We start from the raw sequence: 15,757 nt of genomic DNA, 5'->3' as shown, positions 1-15,757 counted from the left end.
GCAACATCCAATCTGGTTGGTCACTGGGACCAGAGGTTTAGTCATCTGAGCTTTCAAACTTGAGTTGGAACCTATCCTCAAGGAACTACAGTACTCTTTACTGGAATATGTGCTTTGGGTTATTCTGTGAATCATATTTATGTGTGCCTTCCTATTGGTTGATTGGAGTGTTGATAGCAGGCAATTGGCTGCTGTTTCCTTGTGCTGCCAAGCCCTCAGTTCCTAAATACCTGATAAGCTAGTGGTAAATCAGCACTTCTGTTGACTGACAAAGTGCCTGTTTCTCAGGCTTCAATAATTATCCCTGTGCTGGTAATTGCCTACCAGCATAATCAACAATCTTAGAAACTAAAAAATTGAATGTATGTCCTTGTTCATTGCAATGTGAGGCTACCAATGAATTTGGGTCTCCTAGTCTAACCACTCACTTATGTTCTTGCAATATGATGGTTAGCATTCTCCTGGTCTGTCCTATATACTGTGTTTTCCCCAAAATAAGACCCAGCCAGAAAATAGGCCCTAGCATGATTTTTTTCAGACTACTCATACCCCCAAAATAAGCCCCAGTTAAAATTGTCAGCCCTGGAGGTATTTGGCCATCACAGGAGGCAGCGAATGAACGGGGGGCAATGGCTCACCTGGGCTGCGCAGTCCCACAGTGCGCTGGCCAAGGGGCTGAAGGGCTGCAACTGCTGCCAGACATCATCGCCCCCTGTGTGCTCACTGCCTCTTGTGCACACGCCAGGGGTGGGGAGTCTGGCTGGGCTGGGCTGGGGCCAGGGCAGTGGGGGCTGGGTCTTATTTTCAGGGAAACATGGTAGTCATAAGGAAAAATCACAAAGGAGATCTGGTAGATTATATTAGAAGTATTTCCCACCACCTGGCGATCTTTGCAATGCATGATTTTCCTTGTATGGTAGCCTCTAGGCATTGTGCGATGTCCACTTGAAAATCTCATAAGCTTCATTCTATTGCTTCCAAAATGTCTTGATGTATGGCACGGTATGCCACATAATTGGTCTTGTAACTTCTTTCTTCCTTTCTCTCCTTTGCGTGTTGCACAGTCATCTTGTAATAAATGATTGTCTGAATTGTTCACATAGGTACCTTTTCTCTGTTTAACTTGCAGGATACTATGGTAGATTCTCATCCTACCATATAGTGTGTTCTGACACAACTTTTTTTGTGTGACAGTGGATGGTTACTGTTGAAACTAAGAATGTGTGGAAAATTGGCGCATTGCAATAAACTGTAATTCCTAGACTTCCATCTTCCTCAATGTTGACAATAATGGTAACTGTCTAGTCATTTGTTTTTCCATTTTGAATTGTATGTCTAGGAAGATGGCGTTCAGTAGGGTCTATTCCATTTATTCCAGTAGAGAGGAGTTTCCTGAGGATGGGTTCCAGCAAGTGCATCGTGCAATAAAAAGCATGCATCTATCCACTCTATAATTTGGAATTGAGAATTGGGTGTGTCAGGAAAAATACAAGTACAAATACAAATAAAAGAACTCCATGGGAATAGGTTGTTTAAGAAGTGTCTATGGTAAAGCAAAGAGAAATAACATTAAGGATGAACTAATACTGATTTAATTTATATTTATTTTTACAAAATTTACAAAAGGGAATGACTAATACAAAATATGTACATTGTAATGGTTTGGTCACATTGAATTGAATTGAATTACAAAACAAGTATGCGAAGGAAATTGAATGGGTTGACAGGAAAAGAAAGATTTAAAAAAGGCATGGCTAGATGGAGTTAAATAGATTTTTTCAAAAGGAAAGGTGAGAAGTTTAAAAAACAAAAGGCAATGAAATAGTGTATGAATGTTGAAGAAACAGCAATAGATAGAATGATATGGAGAAATATGGTGAACAATATTGATTTAAATTTGATTTAATTTTCTTTTTTATATCTCCTGCCTTTAATTTTTATTGGGCTTATTATTTCGTACTTCCTTTCTGCTCTTGGCATAATTTGGTTTACCTTGATAGAAATGTATTAGGTATAAGTGACAGTTAGGAAAAGAGTATCACTATTTAGATAATCGACATGGCCTGATTGTGATCTTCTTACAGCTAGTAACAAAACACAAGACAAATACTGGATGTCCAATCAATACAAAACAGGAAAGCACTTTCATTCTTCTTGCTGCTATCATATGCTTCAAGAATAAACTGGCAGAAGAGAAATAGTTTACAGACATTTCAAATCTGAGATTAGTTTAAAATAAAATCTATGCAATATATCTATCAATGTAAATAAGAGAAGACTATTGTACATATGTTCCTGAACAGTCCATGGTGCTTTCAATGATCTTGCAGATGTTTCCAAATAGGTACTCCTCTTTTGTATCAAAAACAACAGTCCTGTTGTACCTTAGAGTATATTTATTATTGTATAAGATTTAGTCTGCTTTTTCAGTTGTCTTACTGAATAGGGTTATTAGTAAAGCCTACAGACAGGGGTGGGATTCTACCAGTTCGCACCTATTCACTAGAACCGTTTTTTTAACATTCTTAGCAGTTGGGAGAACCGGTTGTTAGAAGAAATTACTTGCCTAATCCTATAAGGAAGGCAGGAAGGAAACATTCTGATGTTGCTTACAGAAACTGCCTCTCCATTAACCCTTATTACATTCTTGGCAGGACTAGACTTCTTGTCTCAGGAACATCTCTGAAGTTTTTTTCTCCTTCTTTACTGGTACTTTGCTTGTGTGCAGTGACCATTCAAAGTTACAATGGCACTGAAAAAAGTGACTTATGACCATTTTTCACACGACTGTTGCAGAATCCCACAGTCATGAGAGGCCAGGCGAGGAGATGCATGCCTTGATGTGAATGATATTGTGTTGGCCATGCCCAGTCAATAGCATGACCACCAAGCCATGCCCACCCAGTCACATGACCACCAAGCCATGACCACCAACTAAGCCATGCCCACAGAACTGGTTGTTAAAAAATTTGAATCCCACCCATCCAAATTGAAAAACTAAAGTACCTTGTTGAAATCTACTGAAATCTGTTACTGATGTTATTTGATTGCCCCTTTCAACTCAGTCTGGAAGAAGATGTAAAGGGGGAAAAGCTGTATGTTTGCATATCAAATGTACAGAAATTTGATTGATCTGAACTGTAGAATGGTCCATGCAAGATTGCAAGAAATCATTATCACTAGAAAGGCAAGATGTATTTTAAACCAGTATTTGCAAAGCATACATAAAACCTGGTTGCAATACGAGAATGTAGGAAGAGTGCCTATCAACAAGGCACAAGAACAATAACTTTTAAAACAAAAAAGCTGGTTTTATGAGATATGCCACTTCTAAAAGCAATATATGAACCATTATATCAATAAGTATTCTGATTGTGAAAAGCTCATTTTCTCCATCCTTCAAACGCTATAATATGAGCCTCGTTGGTGCAGTGGTTAGAGTGCAGTACTGCAAGCTACTCCCACTGCAATTACACAGATTGAATCTCACCAGGCTCAAGGTTGACTCAGCCTTCCATCCTTCCGAGGTGCGTAAAATGAGGGCCCAAATTATTGGGGGCAATAAGCTGACTCTGTAAACCACTTAGAGAGGTCTGCAAAGCACTATAAAGCAGTATATAAGTCTAAGTGCTATTGCTATAAGAAGTTACAAATTAGAAAAATCAACATAATTTATTATTTTACAAATGACTAGAAATTACTGGCAATCTATTAGAATAGTTAAAGCCAAAATTGAAATTTTCTTATATTTAAGAGCTGTGGTGGCCCAGTGGTTAGAATGCAGTACTGCAGCTAATTCTGCTGACTGCCGGCTGCCAGCAGTTGAGCAGTTTGATTCTCACCAGCTGAAGGTTTCAGCCTTCCATTATTTCAAGGTTGGTAAATGAGAACTCAGATTGTTGGGCTGACTGTGTAAACCACTCAAAGAGGGCTGTAAAGCACTGAGAAGTGGTACTTAAGTCTCAGTGCTGTTGCTATTTTGTAAAATAATTTTGCTAATTTTATTTAGTTGTAAAATCTAATAGAAATAAGCAATATTTTAGAAAGAATAAAAACATGTTTCAAAAGGAAACGTGTATGTTTTTGTTGATTTATTGATTATATGCTAACAAGTTAGTGCCAACTCTTAGTCATCACAAGACTTTCTCTATAAATATCTGTCTCCAACTTGTTTATGGCATCCATCTCCAGTTAAATCCATCATATTTGTCACTGGTTATATTCTCTTTTTCTTTTTCCTTGCATCAAGTCCATATTTAGAAGTACAAAAAGTGAATATATGCATATTATTTATTTTTGGTTAAAGAGATTGTATTAAATTGTTTCATGATGTAAGTGAGATTCCACAGTTATACAATCTAAAAAATTCACTATCCAAATTTCTATCATTTTAGCAAGAAAACTGACATTTAATTAAACATGAAATATCTACTTACCCAATACTTACTATAAGTCCTTCATATTTTTCTAGATAATTAGAAATGACTTTACACACTCCATGGTGTCAGATGAATAGAAAAACACATGCACACACACAAGCACACATGCACAGAGAGAGAGAGAAAGAGGGGGAGAGAGGGAGAGAGAGAGGTACACACATATCTGAATAACTCTTCAGAACCGAAGAAGCTGATTAGATCATTCCTTATCTAATCTTGACATTTGAAGATATAATTTTAAAGTCATGTTATTTCCTTCTGCCTATAATTCTTTCTTTTGGAATTTAGCTTTCTCTACAGTATATACTTCTTAAATTATTTTCCACTAGAGCGTATAGCAGTCACTTCATTTGACTACAAACTTCCTTTATATTTTATTAATGAGGAACCACATGACAAGAAGTGTGGTCATCTGAGATTCAATCCATAATCTATAAGTACTTAAAGTGGTCTCATTTATAAATTTAATTGTGGCTCTACGACTGAAATGATGCAAACAATTTTCTATTGATTGTGCACTCATGCTCCCCATTCGTTATCTTGCTTTTCAATTTGGTCATTGATGAGAAACTCATATTCTTCCATTGCACGATAGAATTAGGCGAATGCTAATGCTAACATTGCTGCACTGCTTAAAGAGAAATGGAGAAGGAAGAATTTCAAATTAATATAAATGACTTTCTTATACAAATTAACTAACTATATATTAGCAGCAGGGGTGGGATTCAAATTTTTTTAACAACCAGTTCTGTGGGCATGGCTTAGTTGATGACCATGTGACTGGCTGGGTGTGGTCAACTCAACATCACTTACATCGAGGCACGCATCTCCTCGCCTGGCCTCTCATGACTGTGGGATTCTGCAACAGTCATAAGTGTGAAAAATGGTCATAAGTCACTTTTTTCAGTGCCATTGTAACTTTGAATGGTCACTCCACACAACCAAAGTACCAGCAAAGGAGGGGAAACAAACTCCAGAGATGTTCCTGAGACAGGAAGTCTAGTCCTGCCAAGAATGTAATAAGGGTTAATGGAGAGGCAGTTTCTGTAAGCAACACCAGAATGTTTCCTTTCTGCCTTCCTTACAGGATTAGGCCAGTAATTTCCTCTAACAACCAGTTCTCCAAACTGCTTAGAATGTTAACAGCCGGTTCTAGTGAATAGGTGCGAACCTGTAAAATCCCACCCCTGACTAGCAATGTATGGCTATAACTTCCAAAGTTTTTTTTTCTATTCAAAATTAAAACATGGCTGACATGGAGATAACATGTTTTTGGTTATAATGAGTTTTGTAATAATTTTACTGTAATGTAAAATTATTTGAGAAAATAACCTTGAAACAACATTTAGATACTAGAAATAAGTAAACTATAATTTCAAAATAATCTCATGATATTTCTTTTTAGCATTCACAAAACTATCTACAGTATGGAAGCTAGGCAATTTTGAATTAATAAGATTTTTTTTCTAGAGTATATGCTGTTGATATTAGTGATGCCAGGTGGAGGAAACTAATGGGACTGGTGACAGATATGCTAGCAGTATGTTGATAGAAAAAAGGATTGTGCTTTATATATTATGAGAATGTCAGGGATAGCAACCCCCTTCCCAAACAAACAGATTATAGAACAAATCAATCCAGAATTCTCACTTGGGACACAAACGATCAGGCTCTGTTATCATATTCTTGGCACATAAAGTGAAAAGTCTATAATGCTGAGAAAAATGAAATAAATAAAAAGTTTAATCAGTAGCAAGGTAGATAAATTTAACTACTGTATAGTGGTGCTGGTTGTATCATGGGGAAAATCTAAATAGCCAGGTTCAGAACATATCAACCTTGACAGTGGTGGGATTCAAATATTGTTGCCACTGGTTTGGTGGGCTTGGCTTGGTGGGAATGCTTTGTGCACATGTACACATTTTGCATGCATCCACATGCTAAATGCACACTTTGCACAGGTGCAGAGGCGTTCTAACTCGCCTCCTGCAAGCCTGCACGATCCTGATTGTTTCAGCAGCTGCTGCGCGGCACTATTCTGTGTCGCACAAAGCAGCTGCGCTTCAAATTCAGCAGATAAAAGTGAGTATGGGAGCCGGTGGGTGGGCCCAACAGCAGAGTGGCGGAGAGAACAGGTTCAGTCTCTGCTGCTCGTTGCTCCTACTAGCTCACCAGAAACGGGCCAAACTGGTTGAATACCACCACTGAACCTTGAGTATGTTTACCTATGTGATCACTAAGAATTGAATACTAACAGTGGAAGATTTTCATGCTCACAAATGGAATTCTGTAGCACTTTTGTCTGCTGAGCTCTGAGCTAGATCCTTTAGTAGAACTATGAGGAAGACTGGGTGATATTTTGGGAAGAGCTCTTTTAAACACCTGGATCCTGAACAGTGGTGTGCTTATAAATGTATACCAACTGGTTCAGCTGGCTTCATTGCACTACTGCCGAACTGCTGAACAGTGTGTTGGGTGTTACAATTCTGCTCTGCTTTCAATTATCTCACAAAATTCAGCAAATTAACCACAAGCTCTTGCACATCAGTACAGTATAACTAGGCTCCAGGACACCACACATTCTGGGCCAGTTAAGGTTTCATAAACTCACATCAGTTTCTTGAATTACCTTTAGTACTTCACACCTGTGTAGTTCTTTGAGAACAGCAATTAAATGCAGTTAAGAACTGCAATTAAATTAGCAAATGAACATGTGCTTTGCATCAGTTTTTGAACATGATTACTGGCAGTTCTAAGTAAAGAATACTGTAGTAATCCAATTGTGAAGTTTTTAGAATATATTTTACCAGTGGGAAATAGATGAAGAATAAACCGAAACTAGACAGAGTATTCCTTGTCCCTGAGCCCCCCTGTAATTTGACTGGAATTAGGAAGATTCTCAAACCATTCATTTGTCCTTTCAGGTAGAATGCTACATTATATATAATAAGCTGACTTCCTAATTACTAACCTGAGAATTATCTATATACAGAAACTCTGACATGCCTGAATTCAGCTTCAGTTTATTGGCCCTTGTATGGTTGGTTAACCTCTTCCATAGTAGAGATTCATTATGAGAATCTGGTGGGTAAATCTTTCCTTTTGGATAAAGGGCACCAGGTTGACTACCCAAGTAATAAATAAGAGGCTGTGATGACTTAGGGGTTAAAGATGCTAAGCTTGTCAGCTGGAAAGCTGACAGACTGGGCTCAAGATTTGAGCATCATGTGATCATGTGAGCTCCTGTTCAGCAGTGAGATCCTAGCTATTTCACAATTGGTTCAGTGATCATGAGTATATGCACCTAACGCATACGCAGCTTTCCACACACCAGCTGAGGCCTGCAGTGCCAATTAGCTAAGAGGAGAAAAAAGAGAAAAGGGCAGGGCTGGGTGGGAAGGCCTATCTTTTGCTTTTCTCTTCTTTCTCCTCTCAGCTGATCATGGGGGACTTTTTTTACTACCGGTTTGGCCAAACCGCTAGCAATTTTTACTACCAGTTCAGGTGAACCGGGCCAAACCAGTAGCATACCACCACTGCTCCTGTTCCTTGCTCCAGCTCCTCCCAACCTGGAAGTTTGAAAGCAAAGGTGAGGAGAGAAGTAGGTATCACTTTGGTTGGTATAGAATATCATTCTTTGTACCTTGGTGTGTAGTAATGCCAGTGTCATGACCATGGAATACTGTCTCTCTTAATTAGGAAATGGTGGTGAGCACTGCTCCCTAGCCATGACTGGAAAGGGGAACTGTTTCCTTTAATAAGTGATTGATTGATTGATTGATAAACATTGATTGATATGCCTTAAAAGTAAGGCATAAAAATGAAAAGTTTTCTTCAATTATACTAGCATGCCATTAAAAGAGAGGGAAATGTTTAGGAATTAATTGGAATGAGAGCAATAGGAAAGGAAAGGAAAGGAGAGGAGAGGAAAGGAAAGGAAATTGTATATCTTCCAATGAAAGTTTACAGAGCTTAGAGGGTGGCTTATTTGCCACATATATAGTGTATTTTGAGGTACTTGGATCTGGTGACTCTTATTTTATTTTCCAGTGCAGGAAATGATTACTAGAAATTTACTCACTTGGTAAAAAAAATATCGAGCCAAATTCTACAGAAATATTTTAGCTGTAAATGTAAATAAGGTCTAGACTCTAGTTCTATTATACCCTTTTTATTGATTTTAATACTGAGCTCCGATACAAGAATCAGAAATTCTTTACCATAGAATTTGATGTCTGTAAAATAAACAATTGTGACTTAATTATAGATTTGTAATTCATGGATAGCATTTGTTTTAGCTATATTTAATTCTTCCAGCTATGATATCATAAACACATGATACACATAGTGTTATCAATATTTTCTTTAAGAACGAACTTCCTATGCTTTGAAGATCAGAAGTGAAATGTATCACGGCATTTCACTCCATGTCTATGTGGTATAATGAGTCAAGTTTTAGTTTAGGACTGGAGAAACTTAAAGTTTAGGTCCAATTTCAGTCATGGAAGTTCGCTGAAAGACACATTGGTTTAAATAGGTTAGAAGCTAATGCAGCAAAACATTATTTAGAATAGTTTTCTCTCAATTGCCTCTTCTAGGCTGGCTGGAACTTTTAAAAGCCCACCCCTCTTAGTTAGAGACACTAGTTCTTTATATCATGTCTCCACTTGTAAATAAAAGATAGCATGTCCAGTTCTATCCATTACTGTATCTTTTTTTCTTATAAACATCAATGGGAGACATCCACTTGTATGGATATAGGTCAGTGGTGGGTAACCTTTTGGGGCTCCCATGCTGAAAAATATGCATGCACTCACACATGCTCACATTCACGTGCCAGCACCCAGAAGGCAATGCGTGTGGGGTCCCCCACATGTGTGCACAACCCCCCAGCACACCGTGTGTCTCTGCACATGCACGTGTGATTTCCCCACATGCCATGTGTCTCTGCGCATGCACATGAGATCCCCCATGCCCTGCACATCTCTGCACATGTGCATGCATCTCCCACACCCCCACATCCCCGACGCATACGCCCCAGATACCTGACAATCAGCTGTCAGGTGGGCAGCATGCATGCATGCACAGTAGTGCTCTTCTGGGCGACCTCTCACTGCTAGCATAAGTGGCTTTATGTGCCACTTCCGGCATGCATGCCATAGGTTCACCATTAAGGTATAGGTGAATACATTCTAATAAAGAACATCACTTAAAAAGGAATAAAATTGGTCCCTGTCTCAGGCAGAGAGTCTCAAATTCAATGGTGAAAAATGAATGAACTCTTCTCAACAGTTATAATGACTATATGACATAACATGACATAATATCCTTACGATATTGAATAAATGATTCAAGGAATACATAATACTTGGCATATAACCATTATTATAAAGTAACTTATTTTATGTAATAATGTGTTGAAACACATAGCATCATTTTGATGTCATTGTATCTTCTTTAAAAAGCTATTGTCAATTTCAGCAGAATCAGACCTGGTTAATACTTAGATAGGAGTCTATCAGAGAATGCCATAACTAAAGGCAAGATTGATTTTTGTTTTGTAATGAGTGAAAATTGAACCATGATGGCCCTGCATTCTGTTTTTTCCCCATTAGTAATGAACTTGTGAACCCTAATTTTAGTGAGAGAGTTAAAATGATTTACACGTTTTAGTTCAAATATCTATGTATTTAGTTTCAAAAAGGAAATTAAAAGGGCATGGTTATCCTTGGACACATATGTTTTATCTTTCTTGGCTACCAATTTCTTGCATTAATTCCTTAATTTAATCCCTTTTTGTAGCATGTTGGGGCCAGCTGTGACCTTCAAAGTACACCCAAATGATCTTGGTATCACCACTGCTGATGTTGTCAGAATAGCGGGTAAGAATCTTTATTTTTGAATGCAACTATTTCCCACCTATATTTTAAATTAGAAAGACAGACACAATTCTTCTCATCAGAAGATTGGTGTTTAATGAATAGGCTTTTGAAGAGGTAGTGGTAGCTGAAATAGAAAACCTTAAGTAGCATCTTTCATTCAGTTAGAAATGCCTGACACTTCTTTATTTATGAAATAATTGAATTAAGTGGAGGGGAATCTTTGATATAGTAGTGAAAGAGAACGCATAATGTTGTTTACGAAGCAAAAAAATATTTACTGTTTAATGAATATTTGATCCTGGTGATCTCCAAATTGTATAATTGCATAGCACAGAAGAATGGTTACAATTAGGTTTTTATGTCTGAAGTATAGAGGCCATAACCATGTTTTTGCTATAAAATTAACAATTCCCATAACCTACATATGGTAAGTACTACAAATTGACAACTAAATTTCTTTTTTGAAAAAAGGTACAGCAGAGCACTCTAGATTTGATTATAGACACTCTGGAATATGGTCTTGATTGTAAATTGTTTTCCTATCAGAATCCTGCTTGGAATTCTACTTGATTATATTGAGATAGTTTATGTTTTTTATTGACTTTTACTGCATAAATTAATTAGGAGTTCATTGTTGTCTCTTCTTTGAGTTTTACCTTATAAGGATTAGTATAACTATATTACATTAAACTATCAAGTGCTGATCTGGATGCTGTTTTCTTCTTGTATTTCTAAACTCCACTGTAATTTGTTTCTGTACATCTATAAAAGGGTAGTCAATGTTTTTAGTCTTTCTCTTTATATTTTTATAGTTCAGGCATCATCTATTTCTTGTGGCTGCCTCATATGCCTCCATAGTAGCCTCTTGGCCATAGAATGAAACTGCCTAAAATAATCAAAATCAGCAAGAACAAAACAATATTATAGCTTATAGAAATAATATTATTGGTATTGGATTTTGCCATTGCCAGTTTTTTTGCTGCAGTTCTTTCAAAATTCATTTGTTGAGTAATCATGTGTGATGGGCCTGTCTGTGATGGCCATTTCCATTCGAAAGTTTCAAGAAACAGAAGGAAGTATCTCAACGAACCTTTTCTTTTTAATAAAGTTTTATTTGGGTTTTCACACATACAAAATACAAGTAAAACATCTTTTTTGAAAATAGCATGGTCCCGGGTTGAACTTCTTTATACAGACACAAAACTCAATTTCATGCTCCCTCTTGTATTCTATTCCATATCTTATACTATTTTACATTTTCTATATAGTTTTTCCCCTCTTTTAATTTTCTCAATTTTATTTTGATTATCTCATATCAATTCAAATCATTATATTTCTACTTTTATCTGTTCTGTTTCAATTTCATATTATCTTTTCTCATTAAACAAATTTTCTCCTGTAGTTACTAATTGGAGTATGACACCTTTTATATCTTTTAATTACATCCATTCAACTCTTATTTAAACTTCAGTATATACCTTAAGATTATGACCTTCAATATAATACATAATACATAACTTCCAATCAAATTCTGCTTGGTACATTCTTATAATACACACTATATTCTTTTCTTTAAAAAAGGATTGTAAATATATGTAATTATAAACCCTCATTCCATTCCAGTTCAGTTCTATCATTAATAATCATTAAAGTCTTAAACATCTTTAATACTTCTTTTCAATTAAATATCATACTTCCTTAAAAACACATATAATCTCCATAATTAATTTTTCCCTTATTTCTCTTCACATATGTTTTATAAATAATTAAATATACTTTTGTTACATTTATTTATTGACAAGCATTCCACTGAATTACGATAGCTATTTTATTAGACATTTTAATCATACATTGTTTCATATTTTCTAAAATTATTTCCGTTTCTAATATAACCATACTATCTTATGTACCTTTGCAGAATCCCTTTTTCCATTAAATTTTCACCCATTATCTCTAAATAGGCCCTGTTTCTCTATGTTTTGTTTCTGTCCTTTATAACTTCTTTTCCTTTCTTTCTTCCCTCTCATCTTCTCCCTCCCCTTTTTACCCCCTTGTCTCTCTACTTCTAATTCTCTCTTCCGCATTTCCCTCTTCTGTTGCTTTCTGATTTTATACTTATTTTTCACTCTACTTTTTTGTGGAGTTGTTTTTCCCAATCTTAAACTTTCCATTCTCTTTCCCCTCTTTCCTTTTCCCCCCCATCTAAGATTACTTGTTCATTAAACATGGCTTCTTCTTTGTCGCAATCTTCTTGATCTGCAGGCATTTCTTGTTGTTTTTCATAATTCCAAATCTCTATTTCTAAAAACTGAAATATGAAGCCAAAAGAACCTATCTCCCTTCTTGTGCATCTTTATACTTTTTAAGTTCCATTTTCAATTCTTCTAAAAGTGGAGCTATTTTAAACAGTTTTAAACAACCACCGGATTGATTTTAGACATTCAAAACAATAACCAAGAATCCAGAAATCATCAAGTAATCCAGATAGTCTCAAGTTATATCTTCTTATTTCTTTTTCGACTTTCTCTTCCTGGGGTTTTTGTTGTGATATTTCAGTTAGAATGTATCTTTTGGAAGTCTTGTTGAGATTTTGCTGTAAGTTCTTTTTTAATTCCAGGCAGTCTCCTCCCTTCCAGATCCTGCCCTTTTATTCTTTTTCTCTCCTTTCCTATTTTCAAAAGCTTTTAATTATCCAGAAATCTTTATTATCCCTTTGATTTTTTTATTTTCAGCATTAAATGCCTATTGATGTCAAAGTGGACTTTTTTCCAATTTCTTGCTTAAGTCTCTTAGCTGTCAATATAGGAAAAGGAGAAAAAAAAACCCAAATCTTTTCCTTTTTCTCTCTCCTTCGCAGCTTAAAAATCTTCTTAGGGAACAATGTTATTGTTTTTTAATAGTTTTAATTCCAGGGTACCTTATTTGTTGCTTTTACTGTTTGAACCGGTCAGCCAAAACTTTCTCTTCTTATCTTCCTCCTACACATTCTTTTCCGGTTGAGTTCTTCTTTGTGGTGGCCATTTCTGACCACCGCTGCAACCACCTTCAGGAAAGGGAGTAATGGCCAGCTGGGGAGAAGAGATGCGGCTCTCCTCAACCCTGCAGGCAGTCTCCCCCCTCTTCACCACCTCTATGGGGTAGCTTAGCCCTGAAACCAGCCAGCTCAGGGCACTCCAGCAGCGAGCACAGATCGAAGCCTCGCAGAGATGAGATTTCGGTCTGTCGCTGAAGAAGCTCAAACCGGACTGCCCAACGAACCTTGAGCATTAATATCAATGCTATTAATATCAATGTTAAATGATAGTCCAGCATAAATATCCTTTAGACAATATGAAAAAATGTTTTTCCAGATGCCATATTTTATATAGAATTATGAAACTTTGTGCATAGCCAATATACAACTTGTAAGGCAAACACATATATAGGAGGTACAATCCAACAATCCATGCAAGATCACAGCTACTCTTCTTAGCAGTAAAACAATTGTTACTACTATTTGGTACAAAAAGATTAAAATGAGATTTTTAAAAGTCTACTTTATGAGCTGTATTTAACAGGTATGCCTGTAGGGCATGATTAAGAAAATTAGTAAAGTTGCAGTATCTACAATTAATCAAGATCTATTCATTTTTATGTCTATCTCATAAAAATGTGGAAATTCGGTTGTACTGCCTCAGCCATGATCATTATTTTTACTATTAGATTATTTTATTCACTTGTTTATATCTATATGTCAACTCAAGATAGCAAACATATCTAATACTCCTGCCTCCTGTTTTCCCATAAATAGGATTGAACTGAGAGGGAGTGAGTAGTCCAAGCAGAGGTAGTATTCAGCAGGTTCTGACCAGTTCTGGAAAACCGGTAGAGGAAATTTTGAGTAGTTCAGAGAACCAGCAAATACCACCTCTGACTAGCCCCACCCCCATCTATTCTCTGCCTCCCGAGTCCGAGCTGATTGGCTGGATCTTCTTTGGTTGCTCTGCACAGGAGAACGGAACTGGAAATCAGGTCAGTGGGGTGGGGAAGGAATGGAGATTTTGCACTATCCTTCCCTTGCCATGCCCACCAAGCCATGCCCACAGAACCAGTAGTAAAAAATTTTCAATCCTACCACTGGTCCAAAGCCAATCATCAAGCTGGCTTTCATGTCCAAGGTGGGACTAGAACTTAAAGTCCCCTAGTTTTTATGTCAGCCTCTTCACCACTATATCATACTGACTCTGTTGACTATTTGACCATATTTTATAGACATTCGTAGGTTACATGTAAAATTTGTGCAAATCTCTTGAAAAACAATTGAAATATGAACAGTGGACAGCAAGGTTCATGGGTATATTTCTTGCTTGAAAAGAGAATTGTGTTGAAAACATTGCAAGCAAATAATCTAGTAGATTTTCATATTGTACCTGATTGCTAGTAGATAGCCATGTATAAGTTCTGACAATTTAACAAATCCATCAAGGCCATTTTTGTACATGTATGATAGTTATTACTTTTCTATGAAGATGATTAGCAACAGCACTTATAGAGGAAAAGCTAAGAAAATATTTTTATTCTTGCCAACATAAAAAAGTCTAAATTCTATAAATATGGAATTTGCTTGTGTTATGATGCACAAAACTTTCCATAAAAATAGAGTATGATAATAAGAAAAAAATGCACTAAAACCAGGGGTGGGATTCAATTTTTTTAACAACCGGTTCTGTGGGTGTGGCTTAGGTGGTAGACATGGCTTGGTGGTCATGTTATTGGCCACCAAGCCATTGGTCATGTTATTGGCCACCAAGCCTGGCCACCCGAGGCACTCACATTGAGGCATGCATCTCCTCGCCTGCCCTCTCAAGACTGTGGGGATGCTGCAATAGTCGTAAGTGTGAAAAATGGTCATAAGTCACTTTTTACAGTGCCATTGTAACTTTGAATGGTCACTCCATACAGGTAAAGTGCCAGCAAAGGTGGGGAAAAAACTCCAGAGAAGTTCCAGAGACAGGAAGTTTAGTCCTGCCAAGAACGTAATAAGGGTTAATGGAGAGGCAGTTTGTGTAAGCAACATCAGAATGTTTCCTTGCTGCCTTCCTCACAGGATTAGGCCAGTAATTTCTTCTAAAAACTGGTTCTCTGAACTGCTTAGAATGTTAACAACCAGTTCTAGTGAATAGGTGCAAACTGGTAGAATCCAACCTCTGACCAAAACTGTCTTTTTCCAAATATTCCCTGTCTCCAAATTCATTAAAAATTATGCATGGAATTGAACTTACCAATACTATATTGACCAGTTGTCTTGCTTAGATAGGAAAATATTTTCTTGCTTGACAAAAATCCTTGTAATCTAGTTTCAAGATCTTGGAAATATTCTCAGGTTTTCCTGTCTCTTCTAGAAATTGATTACTGACAATATTGGAAGTACTACCGTACTTAATATAAAAGAACACT

The 15,757-nt window shown here is 36.7% G+C and overlaps 1 protein-coding gene across 1 annotated transcript in view; it reads left to right on the top strand.

The window, feature by feature from the left end:
• The window catches only part of PTPRN2 (protein tyrosine phosphatase receptor type N2), a 609,242-nt gene that overhangs the window by 153,481 nt on the left and 440,004 nt on the right, over nt 1-15,757 (top strand). Inside the window, exon 10 of the mRNA XM_087917130.1 lies at nt 10,242-10,321. Within this exon, the coding sequence (XP_087773256.1) occupies nt 10,242-10,321 (80 nt within the window). The remainder of the gene's footprint in view (nt 1-10,241; nt 10,322-15,757) is intronic.

Source organism: Pseudonaja textilis, chromosome Z (assembly GCF_049901715.1).
Source record: "Pseudonaja textilis isolate UNSWEBS1 chromosome Z, rPseTex1.2, whole genome shotgun sequence".
Taxonomy (NCBI): domain Eukaryota; kingdom Metazoa; phylum Chordata; class Lepidosauria; order Squamata; family Elapidae; genus Pseudonaja; species Pseudonaja textilis.
Note: the sequence above shows the minus strand (reverse complement) of the source record. Positions and strands in the feature narration are given on the sequence as shown.